The sequence below is a fragment of the Branchiostoma floridae genome, chromosome 8 (assembly GCF_000003815.2).
Source record: "Branchiostoma floridae strain S238N-H82 chromosome 8, Bfl_VNyyK, whole genome shotgun sequence".
Taxonomy (NCBI): domain Eukaryota; kingdom Metazoa; phylum Chordata; class Leptocardii; order Amphioxiformes; family Branchiostomatidae; genus Branchiostoma; species Branchiostoma floridae.
In genome coordinates, this window is record NC_049986.1 from 6,057,267 (window position 1) to 6,084,702 (window position 27,436).

Here is a 27,436-nt window from a genome sequence, read left to right on the forward strand (position 1 = left end):
CGATATCCTTACTCGCTAAGATCTTGGTGTCTTTCGCGGGAACTATGTCTAAGTCAACTTTTTCTCTTCTTCGAAACCGTGTTCTTGTGGAAGACCTTCCATTTTTTCAAGCTCTTCTTCTATCTCTTGGCTTATTGCATCATCCTTTTTTGCCTGGGCCACGCCTACTGATGTGTCCTCCCAGTCTGACCAATCGTCAGCCTCCTCTGTGGTGTCATTCAGCCTTGTTTCCATGGCAGCGATGACTGGATTGGTGGAAGCCCTGGTGTCACTGATTTCAATAACTGGATCTATTTTCATTTCTTCTTCATTTGCTAAAGAATAAAAAAAAAACATGATTATATAACACTTAAAAAATGTCCAGAACATATTGAATACACAAGCAAATGAATATAATGAACAGTCAGGTAAAAGAAATAAAAAAAGGAATCAAGGACCTCTGTTAAACATTTTTAGTTATCATGAATTTCTTGTTTCATTTCAATTTAGTGTAAATTGGTAATACACATTTTGCCACTGGCTCCCATAATGCAACAAACATGCATATAGTTATTTAAGGACAGGAAATAAGATAAACTTTCATAACTGTTCTGGGATCTTTGACCTGACTTCCTGTCAGTACATTGTACCTAGCATGTCAGGAAGTTAACCATGTTAACACCATAGAAACAAGATCTGACAAATCTCTCACTTACTTCATGTTACACAATGCACACTGCACTTTAACACATATCCAATCTAACTTCACACAACACTGATCACTTCCTTCTAGCTTGTGGGATCAACTTTGGACCCAGGCCAAACTAACCTTCCCATCCTGCCATCCTTCCCATCTCTCTTTAAATCATTTCCTGAATCACATATTCATCCTGCCACTCATTTCAAATTACACACATAAACCAATAACAAATGGGAAATGTATGCCAAATTTTCCTACCCTTTGAAAGTAGTCTCTCTTGTTCCCTTTCAAGTCTTTTTCTTTCTCTTTCCTTCCTCCTTTCTTCTGATCGTCTCTTCATTTCTTCTCTCTTTCTCTCCCTTTCCAGCTGACGTTTAGCAGAAATGCTGTCGAGATCTCTTGAAGGTTTAACACTGTATTGAGAAAAAAAATTAGTTGTGAAAAAATTTTTACAGGTTTGTCTTTATGGCAATTTGTAAAACAGTTCGACACAACAAAGATTAGGAGCAAAACTGATAATTGGTTTTCAAAGTCAAAAGTATCAGTACAAAGGAGTTGGTCATTTCAAGGACAATTGATAAAATTCAGTGTATAAAGTACATGTATCTTGTAATAGCATTTAAGTTCACAGATACAGAAATTTGAGGTAGAGAGAAAATGGAGTGCTCAATTTTTGCAGTGTTCATAGTTCTATTAACAGTAACAAAAACCTTGGCGCCTTAAGTTAATGGACATGGAGTCAGAAACTACCCACTGGAGATGGTTGCTGCAGACAAATAGTACAGTGGCTTTCAACTGACACTGATCATTTTTTGATAGATAATAATATAATTTCATAAATCATAGATATGTGTTCAATTAATGCGTCTTCAACGTAACAGGTGCCTCAAACACTTTCAGGTACTGTACAATGCATAGCACATACATCTACAGTTTAAGCACTTAGACAAGAGGGTAGGTAGGGATAAAACAGATCAAGAACTTTCATCATCATGGAGGTTCTGAGTTCGTGGTAAAGTGTAACATAAACCCACTGCAAACATTTCTAGCATGGACAGTCTCCTTACCTAACAGAGGGTTTGGCAGCCTTTGGAGGTGAAGACTTGATATCAAATGGCAGGTTAATGACCCCACTCACAGCTGTAAGGTTGGACACATTGGCATTGCTCCTAGACACTGTAAAGAAAAATTATAGTGAAATGTTTAAATTAATAATATTTACATTGTTAAAATATCCAATATGCATACCAAAATTTTTACAATATATAGTTTTGAAGAAAAATTTACAGAAAAGGCCTGGCAAAAAAGTCATGGTGCTGATAGCATAACTACAGTGTAGTGTTAAGATCAAAGCCCAGAGGTCTTGTGTTTAAATCCCCTGATATGCGCCAAAACTGTGCCCTTTTGGAAAGATTACTGTTACAAGTTTCTTCAAGTCACTCAAGTGAAATTGAGCACCTAGCTTTGATAAGCTATGTTTCTAAGGTAGGATGTTAAATGGGAGTGTTTGAGGAGAGCCAAAACTCAAGGACAATTAAAAGAACCCACCACACTTATCACAGTATCCATTTCAATTCTTTTAGTGGTTTGATCCCATTTAATACGTTAAAAAGTAAAATTATTATTTACAAAATTTTCTGTGACAACATAAACCCCTTACCTTCAGGAGAAGACATGTAGGTGGCAAACTTTGGTCGACCCTCCTTGAAAAATTTCTTCCTCTGCCCGCCCACTACTACTTCTCCCCCCAACACTGGAACCACCTCTGCCAGGGCCCGAAAGGTGGCTGCAACAATCTGGTCATTGGTGTCCTTCAGGCCTAGCAGCAACTGTGGGATGAAAGGAAAAGATACTGTGAGATTTCTTTTGACAAAGGAGGGGAAAGGGGGTTTACATGTTTTGTGTTTGCAGGTTTGTGTTTCCATTTCTATTGTAAAACAAGAGTCTGAAAACTCAAACCTGCTAGAAATATTTTGTTTTGTGATGGTGCGTATGGTGTGTTGTGGGGGTTGATATGGTTTGACGTTTGGCAAAATTATTCCATCATTGTTCTTAAGTTATATATCTACCTATGGTAAACAGTGAGATCCAAAACTACACCTTTCTGATGTCCTCACCATTTCATTTTTATTTCTTATTGTTACACCTGCACCTGGCACATACATTGTATCTCAATGTGTATATAATGGTTCACACCATACAGAGGTGACAGCGATGGTCACAGTTGCTCTTTTTTGCTCCTTGGAAGATTTTGACCAGAATGCCCCAGCAGTTCTAGAGCAAGCTGCTAGAGGGCCCAAACATACAACACTTCTTCCTTACACCACAAGCTATGTGCCACCAAAAATCAAGACCATAGCATATCCATGTCAAAAGATACAAACATCCAAGTTCTGTTGCAGTACCAAGGTCACACACCAGGGGATCCAAAATTGACTTTGACCTTCGTCTTTCAAACACCTACCCAAATACCAAATATCATTACAATCCATCAACAGGTTCTAAAGTTATGCTGACCACAAATATGTGGAAACACAAACAGACACACACACAGACACACCAAAAACTATACCTCCATTTTTCATGGAGGTAAATATCATCACAATCACACGTTCTGTTCTGGAGATATAGCACTGGAAACGACCCTTCCACACACTCCCATGCTACTGAAAACACAAAACAGATGTTACAGCTGCTAGCTGTCCCCAAGGAGGTTGAGACAGAGGGAATGAGGCCAGATCACTCCATAACAGGAAAAGGGGTGTAAATATTTTTTTAAAAACGAACCACAAAACAACAGCAAACTTCTAATCTACTATAGCACAATAGGTCACACACTCTATCCCCATAGCAAAGGGAATCGCAATCCATCCAGAGGTTCTAGAGATATCGGTCCGGAATCACAAAGATCCCTACCAGAAACAGTACATGCTTTTCTCAAGCATGTAATAAAGCATTTGCAGTGTCATGATTTTGTGGTAAAAAGTGACTGCAAAAGCTGTGTAAAGAAAGCCAATGTTTCAACAATCTTTCATCATTCTGTTACATATTAAAATCTTTTAAAATGTAAATAAAATTTTCTTTATGATGCACACTAAAATTGGAATAAAGATTGGCACCTCCCACAAAATACAAATCCTAAAAGTGTTATTACTACATAGTTGAGCATGTATATTCTAAAAATAATTCTTACTGGAAGATTATCACTCTTAAAAGTTTACTTCAGTCCAGTAAATGTAATATCTAAAAATTTTCAATAAACTTTTCAATAATGTCTTGAATGACTTCAATGTTGAAGGGTACCTAGCAGAATCATGAGTATTGATAAGTGTCATATTTCTGTGAAAACAACTGTTAATAGCAGAACATTGAATACACCCACCTGTCGCAATATCCTTCTCCGGATGAGTTCAGGATCGAACTGTTCGGCAAACGCGGGGAAATGGTGCAGCAGGATCATCCGCACGTGTTCCTCGTGCACCGCGAACAGGTCGGCCAGGATGGGGATCACGTGTTCACGGTACACCGCCGCGGGAAGGATGGGGTTCACCTGACCTGGGATGAACTCCTCCGACCGGTTCTTTTCTGAAGAAAAATGATCGATACATAATGTCATGATATGCCATGGTGTTATACATGTCATTCCATACAGGTTAAGCTGATGCACTTTGAACTGACCTGTAGATGGGGCAATCAGGTTCAGCCATGTCTAAATGCGGTCACAGAACACTGTAGGGGTGACGTAAGCATTAGCGCAGGCACCTAGAGCCCACGGTGAGAGATCTCAAATAAAAACAAGGCTTTAAACCATTGAAAAGCCTTTCTTGGTGGGATTTTATGCAAAATCTGGGCATTTTGGGGGTGGCTGCAGTAGGAAAGTCCCTACACTGGTAGAATTAGTTGTAAAAAATGACCTTTCTCCATCGAGGGGGTTTCCGCACCCCCCTGAAATAGTGGTATTGTCGCCAGAATGGTGTTTTCAGCCAGATGGGCCAATCCAAGGGCTCTAATCAGGGGGGTGTATCAAAAGATTAGCCGTATAGAAATTCTTGCCAAGGAATTTGCCGAGACTGGATGTAGCAGGCTATCATTTGAAGGTAAGTTTGTATGGCTTGAACTTTTTATTCTTGAGATAATTGCATATTTGTTTCCTCAACTCTCCCATTGGAACGCATGTATTAGTGGGTGAAATTCTAATGTCATCGTCTCCCCTGTACTTGTCTGCCACCCTCATCCCTTAGGCCACAGCAAGTAAATTTTATGGATGACATCAGCGCGCACATTAATTTTCGCCTGATTTCGGAAAAAAAAACAAGAATTTTTTTCTTCTGTAGTATGGTCAAATGGCACTAAAGTACCAAAATGAGCAAATATATTGCGTTGTAGCCTAATAATTGTACTTGTAGAATGGGCACTTGCGAGGTACCCAGGACCGTAGTTGTAGAAATAAAACTTATTGGATAGTTGTAAAAGTGACATCAATATGGAAGCTATGAGTGTGGTTACCACCTTTGTTGGTGATGCTAGTCTTCCACACTAGTGTCACTTTTACCACACCAGTACACGTCTTAAATACAGGAACGAATGCCTTGTTGGCTCTGATACATGCATGTACCATGTTTTGTCCCTTTCATTCTTTGTACAACAGTCATCACAACTTTATGGTGCCTATATCTTGTTTTTTTTTCACCCATCTTGGTTTTTTTTCGCCCTATCGCACTATTTTTGCAGTCTGCAGAGGATGTCATCCATAAAATTTACTTGCTGTGGCCTTACAATAGTTTGGGAATTACCATAAAGTAGTGCATCTTAATACTTGAAAAGGCTGTTACAGGGCGTATTCTTCTGTGCAAAACAGCTATGCTGAATGGTAGTGGACAACATCAGTTTTTAAGTTCAATTATGATGTTTCTTTGTCGGCATGAACTTGTGCCACGATACTGTTACCGGGTACTGCCTGTCCGTCGGCAGAATTCCATGACCTCCGCTGCAGTCAAATATAAGCGATTAAAAAAAAAAGACAACCAGGCAAATTCAACTATATCTAAAAGACTTAATCTTATTTTCAACATCTTGTAGATTGTACCCTGAACTTCAACATATAAAACTCTTGTGCAACCTGCTATAGGTGATTTTGAGGTTCCCTGAAGGTTAAACTGGCATATATAGACTGACCTGTAGATGGGGTAAGCAGGTGTGAGTAGAAAGACTCCACAGCTACAGGTTCAGCCATGACAAGTCGAGTCATCAGTTGAGGTACAAAATGTACCAGCCCCCCTCCCCCTTGTCTTAAGGTTAAGCTGACATATATAAACTGACCTGTGGATGGGGTAAGCAGGTGTGGATAGAAAGACTCCACAGCTACAGGTTCAGCCATGACAAGTCGAGTCATCAGTTGAGGTACAAAATGTACCAGCCCCCCTCCCCCTTGTCTAAAGGTTAAGCTGACATATATAAACTGACCTGTAGATGGGGTAAGCAGGTGTGGATAGAAAGACTCCACAGCTACAGGTTCAGCCATGACAAGTCGAGTCATCAGTTGAGGTACAAAATGTACCAGCCCCCCTCCCCCTTGTCTAAAGGTTAAGCTGACATATATAAACTGACCTGTAGATGGGGTAAGCAGGTGTGGATAGAAAGACTCCACAGCTACAGGTTCAGCCATGACTAGTCGAGTCATCAGTTGCGGCACCAGTCTTGTGGCCACCAGAACGGGGGGCAGACTGTAGACTTTGGCTGCCAGCATGCTATATGGAATACACATTATACAATCATGTAAGTGTAAAACTACTGTACATAACTTTGTAATACTTTGTTCTGAATCAGTAACACAGAAAAACAAAATTAACACTCAATTTTTGTTGTTGTAGTTTTAAAAAAAACAGACACAATTGCAAGCACAGGTGCAGTTTGTTGCAGTACCAAGGTCAGCCAACAGGAGGCCTGAAATCAGGGACAATTGTCAGGTCAACAACACCTACCTGCAGACTAGATATCATTTCATTCAGAGGCCAAGATATTCTACCAGACATACCCACACACAAATGTTGTTTCCTGCAATACCAAGTCTGGCCACAAGGATGCCCAAATTCATAGAGGACTGTCAAGTGAACAATAACTACTGGGACTCATGTTCCAAATATCATCACAACCATGCAGAAAAGAAAGGTCTGTTACTACTTCATCTTTTAATGGAAATGATAAGCTATCATATAACAGAGTGTCATAACAGATGAGAATATGCAACTTACCTAAAGAAGAAGTTCTTTTCCTCCTCATCCTTGACAGTAATGTTCTTCAAGAAGTTCATGATCTCCAAGTAGTCATTCCTTGGAGAATTTGGGTTAAGAGTATAATAAGACATAAACATCTGAATAACATTAAGCTGGTATGTGACACTGAACAGTGGTTATGATGTATATTATTTGTTTGTTTGTATTGTGTACCTAGTAAACCATCTTAATGGCATAACACTAAGGTTTCTACTGAACCGTACAAGTGGCACATCTGAACCAATTAATTTGATCTCCAGAGGACCTCATTCTGGTAAGGACTCCAACATACTTTGCAATAAGTTTACAAAATGTAGTTTAGTTCTCCTAAAACATTGGACCTCCGACAAACATTCTATAGAAGGGACGTCTCTTACCAAGCTAAATGCTAATTTCAACCTGAGTGTTGTGAGGAAATTTCCAAGGTTCGAACCCATGAACTCTGTGGGCTTTTTTAATTATACACCCTACAGTTACAATACGAGGTGCCACAGTTGTAGCCAAACATAGAGATTCAGTCAAGCAAATCATATCACTGATGAGTTGAAGTTACAGAAAAGACACTAACTTTTAATTTGGATGAATTTCCCAATTTCATTCATAAAGTCATAAGAGTTAAATTTTGTTACTTTCAAAATCTTTCTCCTTTGCGTCTTAGTGGAAGCACTTACTTGAAGATTTTGTTGGAAAGGAGAGTCTTGAGTTTTGGCCTGGCGCTAGGATCTGGGTGTAGAAGTCCCTCTGACACAGACAGCTCAAACGTTTTACACATTCCTCCTGGAATACACACATCGAGATTAAATCTTCACATCCTGGGCATACTTCAAATGAAAACGTGCAAAAAAGAAAAACAGTTGCCTTCATTATCAGGGCTCGAAATACCACCTGCATATGCAGGTTAGTGCAGGTAAAATTGGAGCTGTGCAGGTATTTTTGGTGTCTACCTGCACCTAACTTGCACTGGTCCATGTACTGGGTTTTATGTCATAAGTGTCCTATGATGTAGATGTACAAAATGTATGTGGATTGTTATTAGCTGCATAGACTGTGATACCACCTATAAAGTATAAAAGAAAAATAGCAATGGTTCCTGAACAATTTTAGTATGATCCATACTTCCTAAATTCAGAGTGGTGCAGGTAAAATCTACCTGGTGCAGGTAAATTTTCAATGTTACCTGCACCAGTGCAGGTATGCAGAAAAAAGGATTTCGAGCCCTGATTATGAAATCTAAGTGGTTAGGAAGGTTGAACAAATGTCTGAACATGGTTAACTGAATGTCAGTCTTTTAATGTTCTTTCACATCCATTTCTTCAGAATTTACTTTGGCATTCCACAACATATCAAGTATCCAATTTGTATATAACTTACAGTATCATATTTTCTGCAAAATATGACATATACTTGCTCATTCTGTAACTGCTTTCCTTGACAGTATACAATCATGTATGGTCAAAAGCATTTTTTAAATGTATGAAAATTGTGAATATCATCCTTAGTACATGTAATCAAATCAACATGCATGGCAATATGACCAAGCACTCACCCATTTCTGTAAGGTACTCCAACATCTGTTCAGCGAGGATGCCAAAAGCGTAGGCATCCCTTGCATGACCACATTGCACATTCAGAACATATTTCCCTTCCTACAAAAAAACAAAAAACATGGCAGTTAACATGTAGACACTGACACTTTGATATCTAAATAGGTAAAGGTTAGGTTAGTCCCATAGCCTTTTTAAGTTTCTAACTGAGTGGGTTGTTATCAACTGTATGTCAGGCACATTATTTCAACCCTCTTCTTCAACTGCCTTTTACCCTCCAACCAAATTCTGGTACTTATTTTTACGCATAAATGGAGTGAGGAAAGATATTTAAAGTGCCTTCCAAGATGAAGGTTGAATACCGCGGGATTCAAACAAAGGACCTTTGGATCCTGGGCCAAACACCTTTTCAGCTGTTAAATTGCCAATACAAGATAATCATTTTACATTTTACTGAATAACAAAGTATATACAGTGAGAGGATTGGAAATGTTTGTCATGGCAATTTATGTGGCAAGTCCCTGTTTCCATTGTTAGTTAGTACATTTGTAAACTTTTAGGTGTGTTGATTATCAACTATCTAGCATTAAAAGTTAGAAAAGAGTACTAGTATTGTAGTGTCCCATGCTTTCTATTTTACATTGTCTAGACCACGTGTGGCCATATGTGTATGTAGCCCTTTGGAAATAACAATGCAATAAAAGATTATCGTCATTGGGCCACACCAATATTATTTGTTGCTTCTCCGGATTTGCCCTTTCCTTTCTGTCCTTCCTTTTTTTCATTCAAATAAAAATTCCAGAGAAAAAATTATACAGGTTTTGCTATCAGAAACCTAATTTGTGATACATGACAAACTAAATGGACTAAGGTCAAGGAAAGTGTAACTAAATGACCAACCTTTTCCTCTGGTGGGAGATACTGGGGGTTGCGAAGATGACGACCTTTGTCTAGATACTGGAAGAAAATGAATTTAGCAACTACATTATATCATATTATTTCAAACAATTTTTGTACAGCTATTATATACATGTACATGTACATGTACATGAATATAGAAATCAAGCAATGCAGAAGCATACATATATCTGGAATGAGCCTTATTTATTATTCTACACTGTAATTCGAATAAAAATAAGCTACAGAGCTATATTCTTAAACATCAGGTGCTATCCTTGGTGCTGATTGTGCAACCAACTAACAATGAAATTCCTCAGTTTAATACCATGGGTAACTTTATTCAGGTAATCCTTTAGGTGTTTTACTATATCCTCTGGTAGGTCTAAGGAGTAAGGTACGATGTCTGTGTCAATGTAATATAATGAACTATCACATTGAGATGAATTTCTCGGTCGTATTGCAATGAATACAAATACAACACAGACAAATGCATTCAGAAACACCCAATTACAAGGTAGTCCGTCCCAATTGTACATTGTATTTATCTACATTGTATGCCGAGAAAATACACGTTTCAATGGTAAATACGCTTGAAATTGAGTAAATCTGGTGTCCTGTACAAAATACAGTAAAAACAGCTATTCCAAAGTCCAACTCCGGTACTTGACTTGAGTTTTTGACAATGGCTCACTCAGCACATGAAAAAGGTATTCTATGGAGGACTGAACTAGTATTGAACCCTGTGTAATAACCAAAGTTATCTCCCAGTGTAGGCACAGGTATGATATACTGTAAATGTATTTAAGTTTGCGTAGATTTAATTTTGCGGTAGCGGGAAAATAGACTTTTCGCGGTGGTTTTAATTTCGCGGTAGCACCATGCACTTTAATCTCTTACTGTTAATTAACATTAAACCACAGCGAAAGTTTCTGAATTTACAGTACATGTTGAGAACTTTACCTCAGGAGATGCCTGTTCAAACTTGCAGAGATGTTCAAAGCCTCCGAGTCTCCAACTGCCATCCCCGCTCACATAGATACTGGACATACACACGTTGTTATGGCACACTCCACCCTAGGAGAAACCAAAGAAATATACTGTTGGTGTTACTTCAGCTAGTTTTGCAGGGATTTGACTTAATCATGCAAGGAATCATCCAGGGAGGAAGAAATAAGGTCAACGGATCAATGGATTGACGTTAAATTGGATATTTATATTTTAATATGGGATACCATCCTTATACACATTTCTATATATATGTACAGTCAAACCTGTATTAGCGGCCACCTTTGCATAGCGGCCACCTGACCATAGTGGCCACTTTTTGTCAGTCCTTTGGATTTTTCCCACTGACCTAAGCATTAAGAAATAGTCTACAGGGGCCACCTGTCCAACGCGGCCACGGCCACACGATTTCCGGTCCCATAGATACAGAAAAACTTCCTATTGCAACCATACGGCGACCTTATGTCACCTTGCGACGAGTTTTAAATCGTAGTTTGCGAGGATTTGGAGTTCCTAACAGGGTCATTTTGGCAGTAGCGGAAGGTACGCATGCCTTGAGCGATAAAGTGCAAGTCTTTGTCAGCGGATTTACCGATCGAGACAATGTTATTTGGTGAAAACTTTTAGAAAATGACAGTTAGTAGTACATACCCTTTCATGGAGAAAGCTGAGGGCCTCAATCACGTTAAACATTCCCGCGCAGATTTCCGCTGACGTCAGCGTGTCAATGACAAGCTCCAGTGGGCGCACCGACTCCGTGATGAGGTACGTCCCCTCCACGTTCTGACACGTGTCGAAAAACCGCAGGATCGTGGGATGGCGAAGGATTTTCAGTTGCTATTGAAACATTTGGAAGAACTTTTGAAAGTTGGCCTTGTGTGCAACAAAAATCTCAAAATTATCGTTATTCTCCATAGTTACTTGTACTGTAGCTATAATGAAACAATAGTTAGCAAGGAAAAGCATAAATGTAAGAACATATCTCATACAAAATCGCAGGAATTTGAAATAATTTCTCTCTAAAACTACATAACCACCCCCTTCCCATTTCCGGTGTTACAACTTACATGTATGACGTCAGCACCGTAAACACCACACGTATAATTTTTTAAACACAACAGTAATACTAATGTCTTACACCATCTAGTAGTCCCCTACCTTTGCGGCATTCTGTATAACAGGGTCCTCCTTGGCCTGTGTGGTCTTGTGAACGAACACGGACACTTTGGACCCGTCCTTCTTCCGTGCCGAGTGAAGTGTCCAGTTTTTCTCCGAAGTTTGGACCTCTTCCTCAAAGTCACACCCTTGCAAAGTGCTCGACTCGGAACCCATTTTTTAGCCCCAAATAATGTAAGTTGGGGAAAACTCAGTCACAGATATGTTCCACACATTCCAAGATACAATAGGATAGTTTGAAAGCGCAAAATTGCGCGGAATTCGGCAGAAATAGGCGGAAATTTCTGGAGAAAGTCTTCGACTTCTCACTATTTTGCTCTTGTCGACGCCATGTTGGCTCTTTGGATTATTACATCGGTCAAAAGGGGGGAAGGGAGTAAAAAAATAGTTCTTTTTCTTTCCTCCAACATGGTTTGGTATCGTATAGGTACAAATTCTATTTCTATACATATACATATTTGACTCAAGAATAGAAATAGTACTAAATTTTATACTTTGGATGCAATCTTAATACTCATTAAATTTTCATACCCTTACATAATTGGACTAACCCAATGTGATGTGTGCTTTCACATGTTGATAGCATAAGAACGCTTCGATTAAGTTTGGCACGCGGAATCTTGGAATATAGGCACTTCTTAAGAAACAAAATCCAAAATGAAATCGAATGATATTTTGTATAACATTTTAATGGTATTATTCCGTGCCTTTAGACACCGTAACATGATTTTTCTTTCATGTCCATGCACCCTTTCAAGCGTCTTCTAGCGACTAGATCTGAAAAGACAGGATATGTAGACCACTTGTTCTTGTGACTCTAGGTTTATCGAGGGGGTTCTATTCTAGTCCGTGCATCCAGATCATTTATCATAACTAGGTAGAGAATTTGATTTGATTACTTTATTCTAGAAGGTGTGACTTTTACATTGTTTTGCATGCGTTAAAGTGTAACAAAAATACTAGATTATACTAACGTTACATGTACGTCGACATCGCAAATCCATATCTTTCGCAGTCACACACACACGCACACACACAGACACACACACACAAACACCCCCCCCCCCCACACACACACACACACACACACCTGTGTTCAACTAAAAAATCATTTTCAACTAACAAATCATTTTCCAGATGCTGAGTGCTTAGCAGAGAAAGCAGAATGTTCCATTTTTCGTAGGACCTGGCCGAGGGTCAAACTCACGAAGTACTGACCGCGAGGCGTCAACACTCTACCCACCGTTCCTATTGTTTACACCCATTGTTAAAAAAAGGTGCCTATGGATATCAAGTCGACAAAAGTCGTTTTCAAATTGCAAATAATTTTGAAAATGTTTCATTAGACAACAAATGCTATACACGGGTGTTTAGGGGCACACACATACAGGTACCACGTTGAACTTTGAGACGTAGGTCAACTGTTGCTCAACTTATTGAATACTTCTCGCCCTTATCAAACACCAATGGCATTTACTTCCTCGTCGGGTGTTTGCTTTTACCGGGGGGCGCAGAAGAGTTATATGCGGTATTTGATTACAGTCCTAGAGCCATTGTTAACATCAAGGCACTGGCAATTGATATCCCCTTGAATACCTTCGATGTTTACATTGTTTGGAAAGTTTTAGGCGTGGTCTCTTTAGTTGTGTAGCGAGCAAGTTTAGACATCAATTCTGAGGGAAAGAGGACTGTACGATCTTTAGAATTTATGTGGAGAAACTAGTTAACTCTGCAGGTGTTTGTATCTCAACTCGCTCGCTGTCTTTGTTGGGAAACTTTGCAACGATACACAACGGAGAACCGATACAAGGTGGACTTTGCGCGCTGGGTAAGGTTCCCCAAGGTTTCGCAGTGGATTTAACATTCAGTGCTCACCCGTGAACTCTTATTTTACGAACTCTTGAGACGGGTTACACGAAGACTACAATGGCCACGAGACGCAGGAACACCAAAGACATAGAACTTACCCTAGAGAAGAGGGGAGAGGACTACAAGAAGAAGGTAGAGGCCGTGAAAACGAAAGAAAAAGCGCCGCCAAAATGGCCGGGAGCTTGCAAACTTCTGCTGTCCATAGTGTTGTTCCTGGTGATCATAAGTTGTCTTGGATTTGGGAAAGTATCGGTGATATCTATCACACAGTGTCTGGCACAGGCGAGGTTCGAAAACCGGACATACTCGTAAGTTGCTTAGCTTTCTATCTAGAGTCCATTCCAAGTCACAATGAGGGATTTTTAATTTGGTGATATAATAAGTTTCAATTACCTACTACCTGCCTAGTCCCTTGACCTCCAGGTCGTTGGGCAAGGTATCCATAAAGAAAGAGAGCTGAATTGTTTTGAATATAGGAATATCTAAACCACAATGATTGATTATTTTTTAAACAAAATTGACTAAGAAAATAGTAGAATTTCTTTGAGTATTTCAGAACATTTTGAAAGGAACTGTCCGAAAATATATTAATTTAGAACTATTGTCAAACTTTTATGCGATTCTTTCACATTTACAAATATTTGTAAACTTTGCCAAATGGTAAAATTAGTTTCAGTTTCAGTTTATTTATTTATCCAGGAAAATACATCGCCTACTGGCGTTTTTCAATACCTCCTGGGGGGCCGGGAGACCCCAACATAAAATAACACAAAATCACAACAACTGAATCAAAATTGAAATCAAAGGTCAAACTTAAATAACTGAACTTCAAGTGTCAACTATTTACAATACAAATAACTCAGGATAACTTAATATAATGATGGTAGTAATAATAACAATAATAACACATTCAGGCAGTGGATCAACTTAAAATCAAAGTAACGAAAAGTGGAATTTGCATATCAATGTGTCGCTGGTCGGGCAGTGTTTGTTTCAAAGTCGATTTGCAAATGAAAAATAACAGTCAGAAGAGAACATAAATGTCAGTCTTAGCATCAAAACATAATACAGAAATCAAACAAAAGGATCCACTGTGATATGACAGGAACTAAAGTTAAAATACATACAATCAGAATCCTTTAGTCCTGGTACAATCGTTTAAACTGTGACAGTGTCCTCGCAGATCTTAATTGGGACGACAGGGAATTCCAGAGCACCGCCCCTGAGTATGAAAAAGCTTTCTTTCTATATTCAGATTTAGCTTTAGGCAGCAGGAGTCCACCTTGTGATCTAAGACGGGTATTATGTGTGTGTATTTCTGAGAGTTGGGAGAACAATGCAGTAAGATGGGGAGGGGTCATGCCGTTAAGTGCCTTGAAAACGAGCGTTGCCTTACTTCTTTTATGTACATCAACTATTTGGACCCATCCAAGACTACGTAAGACGTTTGATGTAGAAGTATGGCGATCGTACCCCATGATCACGCGACCAGCTCTAGTTTGGAGTTTCTGTAGTTTATCCAGACTTCCTTTACCCCCTTGATCCCAGACAGTGCTGCAATACTGTATGTGTGGGAGAAATAGGGCTTTGTAAATTGTGAGCAGCGCCTCTCTATCCAGGTAGTGTTTAAGGTACTTCATTATTCCGATTATTTGAGCTAGCTTCTTGTTAAGATGATCACAGTGATCATGCCACTTTAACATGTTATCAATAATGACTCCAAGATACTTGAATTTATCAACTTGGTCAAGAGTAGTGCCAGCTAAAGTAATATCTAATTCAGTGTTAATATCGTTTGCTCTTGACGAACCCACTAACATCGTTTTACATTTCGTGGGGTTTAACGACAATTTGTTAGCCGCAAACCACTGGGAAAGTCTGGCTGAGTCGCTCTGGATGGCCTGCTCAATTGCCTGTACATTGCGTGCCGCGAAGTAAATTATCGTATCGTCGGCATACAGTGCAATCTTACAGAGTTGCATGCAATTTGGTAAGTCATTCACATATATGATAAACAGAAGTGGGCCTAATATTGACCCTTGAGGGACTCCGCAGGTGACATTGATAGCTGAGGATAGAACTGAGTTAATGCATGTATGTTGTATCCTCCCAGTCAAGTATGACTGGAACCATTTGCAAGCCATGTCATCTGCACCGTATTGTTGGAGTTTACGTACCATTATGTTGTGGTCAAGGGTATCGAAAGCTCGAGACAAGTCACAAAATACCACTCCGGTTAATTCCCTCTTGTCAATAGAGCTTACCCACTCCTCAATCACCGAGTGAAGCGCTGTCTCACAAGAGTGTTTCTTTCTGAACCCAGACTGGTACTGTGTTAAGAGTCTATTTTGGGTCAGATACTGATATAGTTGATTGTGGACAGCTCTTTCAAGTATTTTGGATACCCCAGATAAGAGTGATACAGGGCGATAGTTGCCAGGATTTGTTTTGTCTCCTTTCTTATGGATTGGGACGATTTTGGACTGCTTCCAACTTTTCGGGAAGTGACCAATCATCAGGGAGTTGTTGAACAGTCTTGTCAGAGGAGGACCAAGTATGTGCGCTCCAAGTTTTAAAAGCTTGTTATCAAAACTGTCTATCCCAGTGGCTTTTCCAACTTTGAGCGTGGATAACTGGTTCACAACAAAAGAGTCCGTGATAGGAGTAAAGGCAAACGTGCTAACAGCTTTGTTAACAAACTGTAAAGGAGAGAACTGGGAAACAGTACTTGGGATAGACTGATACAAGTCATGCACGACTTTATGGAAGAATTCATTAAAACATTCTGCTATTCTGTTACTGTTGGTGATATTCTGACCATCATATTTAATACAAGTGATAGCGTTAGCCGTTGTTCTTGGAAGCAGGTTTCGGATAGCCTTCCATAGACCTGCTTTGCCTCTTTCAGTCCCTTCCATAATTGATTTTGTGGCATGATCTTTCTTGGCCTTACGACATATGTAGTTAACCTGGTTTTTCATAGTCTTGTATTCAGCCATGTCATGGGTACTACCTGAGCGTTTGGCCTTCTTGTACAGGTGATCCCTAATAGAAATCAGCTTACGTATGTCATTAGTTAGCCATGGAGCAGGCGTCCCTTTGACTTTGAGCTTCTTTAAGGGAGCATGCACATTTACAGCACTGTTTAGAAGGTCTTCCCACGCTGTCAGCTGCTCATCTACAGTTGGAAAGTCTTCTATAATGTGCCATGGTACCTGTGCTAGGTCACGGAGATAACTCTCCTCGCTGAAATTTTTGTAGTTTCTTCTTTTGATTACAGTTGGTTGAGACCTGGTATTGTTAACTCTGTGGTAAGTAAAAACCATCGCACGGTCGCTAAACCCCCCCTTCGTAGGTACCATAATTGTGCAGGTGTGATTTCTCGTTTGTAAGGATAACGTCAATACAAGTGCTGGACGTGTCCGTTTCTCTTGTTGGAGTAGTTATTACGTTATCAAGTTGATGTAACATACAAGAAAAACGTAACTTGCCGATAGGACCTGAGTTTTCAGTCACTAATGAATCACAGTTTAAATCCCCCATTATCATTATTTCTTTATCCTCACTCCCAACATTGTCCATACATTCATCTAGTTTGTCAAAAAAGTTGTGGTTGTCGGTAGGGGGGCGGTACATACTGCATACTAGTATATTTTTCCGAGAGGGTGGCATAAGCTCAGCCCAGACCGCCTCAAGGCCAGGAATTTCAAGGTCAGGGCGGGCTTTAAAAGGGATCTGGTTTGAAATGTAGAGAGCAACACCGCCTCCGTGCCTTGAACCACGGTCGTGTCTAAGTGTATTGTAACCACCTATCGACACGAGACCATCAGTGATTGTGTCATCCAACAATGTTTCTGTCACAGCAAATACATCTGCCTTACTGTAGTCTAAGAAAGCTTCTAGCTGGGCTTTCTTTCTTACCAGGCTGCGGATGTTTTGGTGGGCAAACAAAAGACCCTTATGATCAGATTTAACAGGTGCATCTTCACTAACTGTAAAGAAATTCTCAGGGTCGAGAGAAAGAGAGTCACCATCTACAACATCTGGCATAGCAGAGCATTTACGACAAATCCAGTTATCTGTCATGTTGTTTACATCCGTTACAAATGCACAAGTGGTGTGAAACCGGGTTTCACACCACAAAATTAGTTTATTGTTCTCGTGAAAGGAAGTCATATTGTTGCCTCTGTATAACCTAGATTTCACTGCCGGGTAGGCCATGTATACATGACACCCAACCATACACAAAGATGTGTGCCCACTGACCCATTTACAAAATGTTACAAAAATGGTAGAAAATAGGAAATAATGGTAGAATGCTTTTACCATTATTTAGAAACCGTTCAAAGTAACTAAATCCACATCATGAATATTTCAAAATTTTACGGAACCTCGGATATATTCATAAAGTTGAAACAGCGTTAAAATATGTCTGAGTATCAAATGTCATTGACATATAATTACAAACATTTAAAATCAATTCTAAAAAAATAAAAAAATAACCGCACGGTGACTTGGAATGAATGGAGTTATATACATGTTAGAGACATAGTCGGGGGTCTCCGAGTGCATTAGACTGTTCAGCAATTCGAGTGCATTAGACAATATAGTTCTCTTTTTAAATGTTTTGTTTGTTTTAAGACAGACAGGGGCAATGTGGCACTGCACTCATGTTGGTAACGTTTTATCACTGCTACATGCAGAAAAAGAAACAGGTATAGGTAATCTCATACACGTTTTGATGCCTTCTGTGGCAGTTGGTTGTTTTCCACTGTGTCTAGATACTACATACAGGAGCCAGGTCCTGTCAAATCGATTTCGATGCACCGATCGATATATAACACACATATTTGCCTGATTATGTAAAGTAAACATTAAATTTGTTGTACCAAATTTGCTTAAAAATTAAACTTCCAGACCCATAATTTCTGACAAAAGCATAATTTCGAAGAAAAAAAACGTATCATTTTGGTAATTCCTTTGAAAAGTTTTATTTGACTACCAATTTTCATTGACAAACATTGACTTTCAATTTTTTTGCCCCTCCCCTCAGAAAATCGCATTTTCAACTATGCAGAATAAGTGTTGTAGATTGACACTTCGTTAGCAATAAGGTTATACCACAATTTGATCATAAAAATCATGCTGGCTGTGATGGAGCAAAGACCCCTCTACCACAAAATTAGGTCAAACCTTTTCTGTAATGTGGGTGCAATGAAATCACATTTCTATGCCTCTTTCAGGACTTGGCCACTGTACTAAGAGCATATCGTTGAAGGTCTCGATAAATTTTTCAACTAACACAAAATAAGTTTCAATCTTGTAATTTTGACATCTCTCTTTTGCAGACCACCTTCCCACAACATCACTATTGTACAGTCCTGTGAAGATGAGCAACCAGAACCCATCATCAACATGATCCTCCTGATCCTGATGGTACCGTACGGCATCACGCTACTCAGGTGTCTGTGGGTGACGGGATGTAGAGGCGTCTATCCCTGGCCTACATGGACGGCCATCGGTGTGGTAAGTGAAATTAGACTTTTTTTATTTACGAAATGTATGAATAATGAATGGTATTGCTCTCTCTCTCTCTCTCTTTCCCTCTCTCTCTCTCTATGTGTGTGTATCTATGTGTGTGTGTGTGTGTGTGTGTTTATGCATATGCGTGTGAATGCGTGTTTGTGTGTGTGTGCCACGTGTTTTGTGTGTTTGTGTGTGTGTGCAAGTGTGTGTGTGTAAGTGTGTGTGTGTGTGTGTAAGTGTGTGTGTGTGTGCGTGCGTGTGTGTGTGTGTATTTGTGGCTGTGCTTGTTTGTTTGTATGTTTGGCTTCATTCCCTGCGCACAGTCTTTGACCTACGACACGATGACGCGAGACAGCACTTTATATGGCATTAGCCTAGCCTAACTCATAACTCTAAAATCTCCGGAAATTTATATATTCATCATGAACTATATACCGTGCCCCTTGTCACGTACTTCTCTGTTACAGCGACGTTTATTTGCCACGCCTTTTCAATCGAACACGTTTGTGGGTTGAATCACAAAGATCTATCTTTCTTCCTAGTCAGGCCATGTTGATTAGATTGTCGATAATTTAAAAAAAAAGTTGATTGGGGAAATTGATGCGCGCGCAAATATCCTCCATTTGATCGAATCAAAAAAGACGATTTTTGTTGTTTCAAGCGTTGTCGAATGACGTGTCAGCGACTGAGACCTGCGTGCTTAGTACATACATTCACGTGTACTTTGACCTTGTACGTTTGATAAATGTTTAATGTTGTTTTTTGCGTCTTGGTCTTTGTTCCATTGTACAAAATGGCTACTCTCCAAGCAGAGATTAGGCTTCGGCTGTTTTTGTTTTTCAACGTTTTTTTATTTTTTATTTTTTTATCGGGCTTTCTATTTTGAATTGTATATTATATTGTCAATGCAAGGTATAATACAAAACAAAAAGCATGATTAAAAAAAAGACTAAAAACTTAAAAAGGAAACAGCCGGACCCTAACCTTGGAGAGTACAAAATGGCGGACACACCCAATCTCGCGGACGGTCACGTAATAAAATTACCCTCCCTCATTGGACTTGGTGGCTAATTTTGAACTGTCCAATAAAGGGATATCAAGCTATGTTGATATTTCACACTGACGTGTTGATCGAGTGAAATTCAAAGTATCTTGACCCCGAGATAGGGTTTGGTTATAATATAAAGGGGTCTAACAACTATGTACATGTAACTGTGTTAGATTTATGATTATTACTTGATAATCTAAATTAAACTTGCGTAACGTACTTTGCGTAAAACAGTGATGCATATTTGCCTTTAATTCAAGAAAAAAGGGAGTCTTTATAATAGAACCATTTGCGACGTCACATAGCTTAACGACAGGGTATTTGGCTCATAAAGCCCAGAGGTCCTGGCTCGATCCCTCTGATATGCTCCGACGTTGCATGCTCATATCATGTGAAAGGCACTTAAGACGACTTTCCTCGCGTAAAATAGTAACTCGCTTCGTTCAGGGCCACCCTCGAATAGGTGAACGGGTTTCTTTTGTTTAAAGATACCTACACCTCGATCGAGCACGTTAAAGACCACGACCCACCGCCCACCCTCTCCCACCCCAACCTATGAAAAAAAAGGACGGGTCATTCTAGCATTGAGCTCCTTCGTGGCTTTCCACGAGCGCTGATGGTTATTGTTCGAGGGAGCTCGAGCTCAGATTCACCCGCTAGATGCTGGGTACTCCGAGGAGCCAGAAAGTGGTCACGCCCGAAAGTGCCCTTGAACTACCCAGAGGGCCCTTTCTTACGCTAAGACTTCTAAAGCCTAAGGCCTACGTCACATTTCCTACCCAGGGCCCGGCCGGGGTGTTTTCGGAAACAAAAATTAAGTTAAACGTTTATGCCAAGAATTATCCGCAAAGCATGCTTAATTACATTATTTTTGTGTTTTTCTTGTCTTTTATATCGTGATTTTCGTTCCCCAAAACAGCCCGGTCGGAGCCCCTTTTCGAAATGTGACGCTGGGCTTACACAATACTTGTTGTAACATTCTTTAAGGGACTTCTGGCCAGCACAGCCGAAGTTTTCGCCCTCGGTCTCTTCATGCTGGAAGCCCTTACAACCGTGAAAAGCGCCCTCGGCATTCTCCTGATGAACAGCATCTACGCCATGCAGATCTTCTTCCAGCTAGTGTACGAATGTTACAAGTTCGTTCGCCCGCACAAGACGGGGGAGCGGGCGCCATCTTGGAAAAAGCTGCTGACTTTTCTGTTGGCCGACTGTTTGGGGATCGCCGCTTTCGTCGCGATCGTGTACTTCAGTTCTATGGAGGGGAATGATCCAGATGGTGAGAAATTATAATCTTTCTGACAATCTTTTTTCCCCTGTCAAAAGCCTTTTTAAATATATCAATATCATGATGGTAATATCTGTTTGCTACGTATATGTGGATTGCCAACATGTAAACTATGTACTATATAAACGTAAGACATTTGGACATTACATATATTATTCAGAGATTATAATGGTATATATATATATATAATCGTAGTACAATGTTCAATTCCTTCCCAAATATTCCACTAACATCTGTGCAGTATTACATTCCATGTTTGTAACATTTTTTAGAATTTTTTTTAGAATTTAATTATTTGTCTTATATTAAACCAATCATAGGTTGGTGGAAGGTTCCACTGTGCGTGCTTCTTATATCCACCGCCTGGTCTCCTGTCATCCAAAAGCTTCAAACACGCACTCGGAACTCCGCCACGATGGACACCGAGTCATCCCGAACCAATACCGAAGAACGACACAAGGCCGACCCGAAGGAGGGCGAAGATGACGTCATGGACATCAGCAAGCGGAAGGACGGTCGCCTGACCTCCAGTCTGATCACCAGCTTCTGGAAACTTCTTCTGACGCCAGCTGTGGTGACACTTTACGTGTGGCACTATCAGGTACAGTAATGGACATCTTAGACACATTCTAGCAACATGTTATGAACAATTTTGCTCTCAGCTCTTTAGCTTCATAAGCGTATTCGCCATTTTGAGTACGCATGACCAGTGACAAGAATCGTGGGTAATATGTCAAATAGGTGAAGGCTGCTGATCTGTAAACAGAAGGGGTCCAAAACTATATATCAAGTTTAACTTATGTACCAAAAAATGCCTAATCTAGTTGTCATTTGAAGTATACGTTGACAGTTGAGTTTGAGTTATGTGTTTTCAATAAGAAGTGTAAATATATGACATTGTAGGTATTGGCACTCAATATCAGCTAAGCTGTCTGGGTATGTCATGTATTGCATTGTCTACAATGTCAATAAATCTGAATCTTCCCAGATTGGAGACGTTCGGACCATGTGGAGCTTGTCCGGATGGAACACTATCACGGCTTTCCATCCGGCGTTCGACGAACTGTTGGTCAACATCTTCTGCAGCGTGGGGGCTTACGTTCTGTCGGTGTTTGCTTGCAGGTGTGTCAAATAAGTACTGTACTACAGTAAATACAGTTAAGTTCGCGGGAGCGCCCAGTGCAGTCTCATACAATAATGGATAAATGTTCGCGGTAATTTTAAGTTCGCGGTGAAGTTCCCACCCCTAAAACCACGAACATAAAACCAGCGCGAACATTTCCTACGTTATCTCCGACAAACATCCATTTAGTTGTTTAAAAAGGCTCGGACTCAATTGCTATTGGAGGCAGATGTTAAAAAGTACAATGGTCTAAGATGAATTAGATGACACGATTAAAAATCTCAGTACAAACATCCCCTTTTTCTTCAATAATGGCCGTTATGATTTCTTAACGTTAAACATTTTTTTCTACAGTACGTATACGTAGTTATGTACTTCATTTTACCAATGGTAATGGGAATAAGATATCACCAAATCAGTATATTTCTATCTTATTGAAATATTACGACATCATTACATCACTAGCACTGAACAGAGACGGTGGTTTTATACACTTTCTGGCACGTTTTATAAATTGCTGACGTCACGTATCCACAAGATCACGTGTCCGTACCTCTCGCGAGTTTACGATCTGATTGGTCATCAGTATTGATCCTGTGGAAGGTGACAGTGGCCATTGGAAATTTGATCCGTGTGTACTTTTTTGTGTTGGCAGAAAGTTTAGCATTGTACTATCAATGCATTTCTTTTCTTTTACAACTGTTACAGTATCTGTGTGTACTACATCGGCTTCACGGCCCCCTTGTTGTTGGGCACAGTTGACGCCTTCCTGCTTATCTACATCATCCCCATTTGTGAGGTTTTCATACCTCGTGAGGCCTGTGAAGCAGAGGAGTCAAGGTTAGTTCACTTTTATGCAATACTATAAGTTCTCCGTCTCATCACTTAGAAATGATATGCGCAACTCAGGTTTTAAAGCATAGATGCCAAGTAAAGCATGGATGTCAAGTATAAATTATTCTATAAAAGTGTCCCAAACCTCAAATCACTGTCTTCATTACTTTGCAGGCGACACCCAGTAGCGGTAGGTAATACTAATTGAGAAGGAAAAAAAACATGGACAATTCAACTAATGTTCTAATATTATGTCACGATATGTAACGTATTCTCCTGAATCAAACACACTCGGACACTCATACATTCTCAATAACTTATGCACTTATGTGCACAAAGAATGAAGACAGACATATAGGCAGACAGACAGGCAGGCAAATAGACAGACAGGCAGGTAGGCAGACAGACAGACAGACAGACAGAAAGAGACAGACAGACAGAAAGATAGGCAGACAGAGACAGACAGACAGGCAGACGGACGGACAGACAGGCAGACAGACAGACAGACAGACAGACAGGCAGACAGACAGACAGACAGACAGACAAACGGACAGACAGACAGAAAGGCAGACAGACAGACAGACAGACAGACAGAAAGGCAGACAGACAGACAGACTCAAAACAATGCTCCTTTTAATGCTTATGATTGATGATTCTATCCTTCTCTAGGTACGTCTGGGGGATTCCTGCAGCAGTTGGCCTGTACATCGCACAAACCATCGCCGTGTGGAGTCTGGTCGTTCAGAGTCCCAGCGGAATCCTGGAGAAGGAGTCACAGGTATGAATTTTAGATTTATTTTTGTTTTAGACTGATTAAAGAGAATGCGCAAGAACTACAAAGCTGTTCTGTTGCCCAAATAAGGGCTACGTTGTCTACTGCACCGCAAAATTTATTTGCCAATGTTCAAAAACTATTCACAAATGATCCCAACCTTTTACTTTTTTTCAAGTTGAGACCTTTTTCAATACTACATATTATGTCAATGTTTTAGTAATCTAATGACATAACATACAGATTGTGGCATATCAAATGTATTCATTTCAATAGAATATCGCATTTCAAAGTTCCTATTCAGCCTGTGTAACTTAGGTAGGTAAAATCTCTATACATTCATACAAGTGCAAAATGACTCATATTGTAATGTTGCTCTGTTTTTTATTCAAGATCTTCTGGCTTCCTGGATACAACAGCGTTTTCCTGGAGCAGTGGCTGATGCTGAGCCGAAAAACTAAACACAGCAACCGGAAACAGTTCGTCCGGCGGGCCAAGACCATCCGGAACGCGTGTGTGTACGTCTGTAGCACCATGTACCACGAGGTGAGTTCAATCATAAGTTTTTGGATTACAAACATCATAAGAATTAAACTTTATGATGAATACGATTGATATTATTGGCAGAGACAACTGAATTTATTTCATGGCTTCAGCAGAACAGATACAGTAGTTCTGCACTGAGGTAAAAGGTCCGATTTCAGGCGTTTCCAAACAATCATTTGTCTATGCACTCCTTTACGTTTGAGACCGCATTGCCAACACCACTTGATTGTACTGAAGGTTTTAGCTGGTTTCACAATGTTTTCGCACCCTGGGCAACGGTGGTAACATCTATATCCGGAACCCTGGCACATTGTATCATGGGAAGTGTGAAAAAGGTCTATATAGTATGTTCATGTAAATACTTGACGCTCGGGACCGCATCTGAAAGCAGCGACACCTAGACCGCAGTGCAATGCTAACCAGCCATATTTCCCACAAGGAATGTGACAGACAGTCACTGAAACGGCGGTTGAATAAAACTCTTGGTTTTGCACACAAACATTTTGTTGTTCAGTGACTTACCAGCCAGATAAAAGTTTTTTTGGGAAATAACTTCTTCTGCGTTTTTATCTTAATGTAGAGTTTCGTTCCAACACAAAAACAGTCAACCAGATCACGTGAATACGTGGCGTCAGTATTTATCATCTTTATGTAGATTGACGCGTTTTCACCCAGATGTATCGTTAAGGTATTTAACTTTTTTTTACTTCAGTCTGAAGAAGAAATGGAACAGCTGCTCATCTCTTTGCGAGGCATCGCTAACGATTTACAGGACGAGGCTAACCGCCATTTTGAATCGCACATCTTCTTTGACGGCGGCTGTAAGCAGGGGCAGCCTTCACGGTGGGCGTTACAGCTCATGGCACTGATTGACAAGACTATGTGTCCACCAGGAGGTACAGTGTTGTCAGCTTTTCAAATATACTGTAAATGCAGAAATTGTCGCGGTGGTTTTATGTTCGCGGTTTTCGCTTGCCAATATAGCGCGAACTTAAAACCACCGCGAACATTTTCCAATGGCGGTAAGAGACCAAAGTGCATGGTGCTTCCACGAACTTAAATCCCCGTGAACTTTAATGCATTCAAAGTATAATAATGTTAGTTCACCTTTATTTGCTGGTTAACCCATGTACTTACGGGGTATTCAGAGACGTCAAGACAACAATATTTTAAAAGCAAATAATGTCTTAGCAATTCGATACAATCGTCGATTGGATGTCCATTTATAATCTTTTTTTTAAAGTTGTATTGTTAGAATGACTACTTTTCATAGAACCTCGTCAAGAAGACTTGAAACGTAGTCTTATTCAATTACTTGGAACTATTTCTCATTAGAGGTGACGATATTCAACGGGCTGTCCTGTGAGAAGTGGGAAACACCGTACGGGCTACAGTTCTGCTGGACAGTGGGTGCGAGAAAGATGTCGTTTAACGTCCATCTAAAGGACAACTCCAAGGTACCATCTGTTACTGTTATTTCATCATTTATGCCATTGCATACACAGTCCCTGGTGACTGATAACTGACAACGGTTTCTCAAGATTTGAGGCAAAGAGATAGAGCAAGGAAGACACGTCAACAAAAAAACTTGCACCAGTAGATTCACCTTACACTATGACAAGGCTCCTACCATATCACTCACAGTACATGTCACAAGAAAACGCATGTAAGGATTTCGTGTTGCTCACCATAGTAATCACAATGCACGATAAATGCAGAACGTATTGCACTACAAAAAGTTTTTTATATATACAAATGCATTTCCATGCTTTCTTTAAGGATGTTAACAATTTGGTTTCCTATTCAGGTCAGGGCTAAAAAGCGATGGAGTCAAGTTATGTACATGTCGTATGTCCTCGACTATCTCGGTAAGTTATCGTACACATTTTGAGAAGTAGACAGGTATTCAAAAATATTTGCAAATGATAGTACGTTTGGATCATTTGAGCTATGTACAAATAGTCAGTCAACTTATCTTCTACGGGTTTTGTATCAACAAGGAATTAGAAACAATCAAAAGCAGTACTAGTCAAAAAGGCGAAATGTTAAACAGTAAATAAATTTACTCCTAGGGTTTTTTATAAGCGAAAAAGGGTCAATTGACCGTGCACACGAAGTAAAACGAATGTTGTTTTTTTAAGTCCTAGGAGTAACATGCATTGGCATAATACCGGTCGGTTTAATGCAATTTCTCAAGCAATGCTAATTTGGCAAATGATCAACGCATCATTTTCTCCAGTTACATGTTGCTGTTACAGCTTACCTTTGCCACTTCTTCTGTGTAAATTATTTTGTCTCTCTGGTCCTGCTAAAAACATAATATCGTAATTGGAACACACCGCGGAATTGCACGGAGAACGGGCGCGTGGTTGGAAGGGGGTGCACTATACCGGTCGAACGAAACACGGCACAATTAACTGCCGCTATGTACCTTTATTCATCCTCTGTTGTTCCTTTCTTTCTTTCCTGTTAGTAGTTGCACAAAACAAAAATCTGCATGAGCATCCAAAAAGTCATGAGAAAATGGGCGTATACTGACAAGAATTTTCATTTAATTTTGGTCCGTCACAACCGCTATGACGTAAAACTTTACTGCTGGCCGTAGCATTAAAAATGGCGGGAAAATGGCGGCGTACGTTCAATTTGACCCATTCAGCCGTAGATCCGGGCTATTATGCAACGGTTCCTCACACTTTTACACGAGTTGTAGGTCACCAAAAGAAATTCAAGATTGCTGTTGAATAATGCTCGTCTTGTGCCGTGAGCACATGTGATTATTATCTACAAATCTGGCGATGAACGTGACAGTGTGTTTGTCCCACGACGAGCTCGCCTGCCCCGAAAATGACCTGACAAC

At 40.0% G+C, this 27,436-nt stretch overlaps 2 protein-coding genes across 2 annotated transcripts in view; one reads left to right on the plus strand and one right to left on the minus strand.

Annotated features, from left to right (window-relative positions):
- Nucleotides 1–35: 35 nt before the first annotated feature.
- On the minus strand, nucleotides 36–11,939 carry LOC118421146 (protein-associating with the carboxyl-terminal domain of ezrin-like). Its single transcript, XM_035828307.1, has 13 exons — nucleotides 11,559–11,939; nucleotides 11,052–11,237; nucleotides 10,356–10,469; nucleotides 9,396–9,452; nucleotides 8,498–8,597; nucleotides 7,623–7,728; nucleotides 6,931–7,008; nucleotides 6,287–6,426; nucleotides 4,062–4,264; nucleotides 2,340–2,508; nucleotides 1,747–1,855; nucleotides 938–1,092; nucleotides 36–314 (listed from the first exon to the last, which is right to left on the minus strand). The coding sequence occupies exons 1-13, from the start codon at nucleotides 11,730–11,732 to the stop codon at nucleotides 49–51; spliced, it is 1,857 nt and encodes a 618-aa protein (XP_035684200.1). The 5' UTR covers nucleotides 11,733–11,939; the 3' UTR covers nucleotides 36–48.
- A 1,171-nt stretch (nucleotides 11,940–13,110) lies between these two features.
- Nucleotides 13,111–27,436, plus strand: part of LOC118421163 — a 30,447-nt gene continuing 16,121 nt past the window's right edge. The window contains exons 1-11 of the mRNA XM_035828323.1: nucleotides 13,111–13,753; nucleotides 18,794–18,971; nucleotides 21,007–21,295; nucleotides 21,625–21,905; nucleotides 22,293–22,426; nucleotides 23,136–23,267; nucleotides 23,931–24,039; nucleotides 24,427–24,579; nucleotides 25,292–25,475; nucleotides 25,915–26,036; nucleotides 26,387–26,447. Of these exons, the coding sequence (XP_035684216.1) occupies nucleotides 13,503–13,753; nucleotides 18,794–18,971; nucleotides 21,007–21,295; nucleotides 21,625–21,905; nucleotides 22,293–22,426; nucleotides 23,136–23,267; nucleotides 23,931–24,039; nucleotides 24,427–24,579; nucleotides 25,292–25,475; nucleotides 25,915–26,036; nucleotides 26,387–26,447 (1,894 nt within the window). The 5' untranslated portion in view covers nucleotides 13,111–13,502. The remainder of the gene's footprint in view (nucleotides 13,754–18,793; nucleotides 18,972–21,006; nucleotides 21,296–21,624; nucleotides 21,906–22,292; nucleotides 22,427–23,135; nucleotides 23,268–23,930; nucleotides 24,040–24,426; nucleotides 24,580–25,291; nucleotides 25,476–25,914; nucleotides 26,037–26,386; nucleotides 26,448–27,436) is intronic.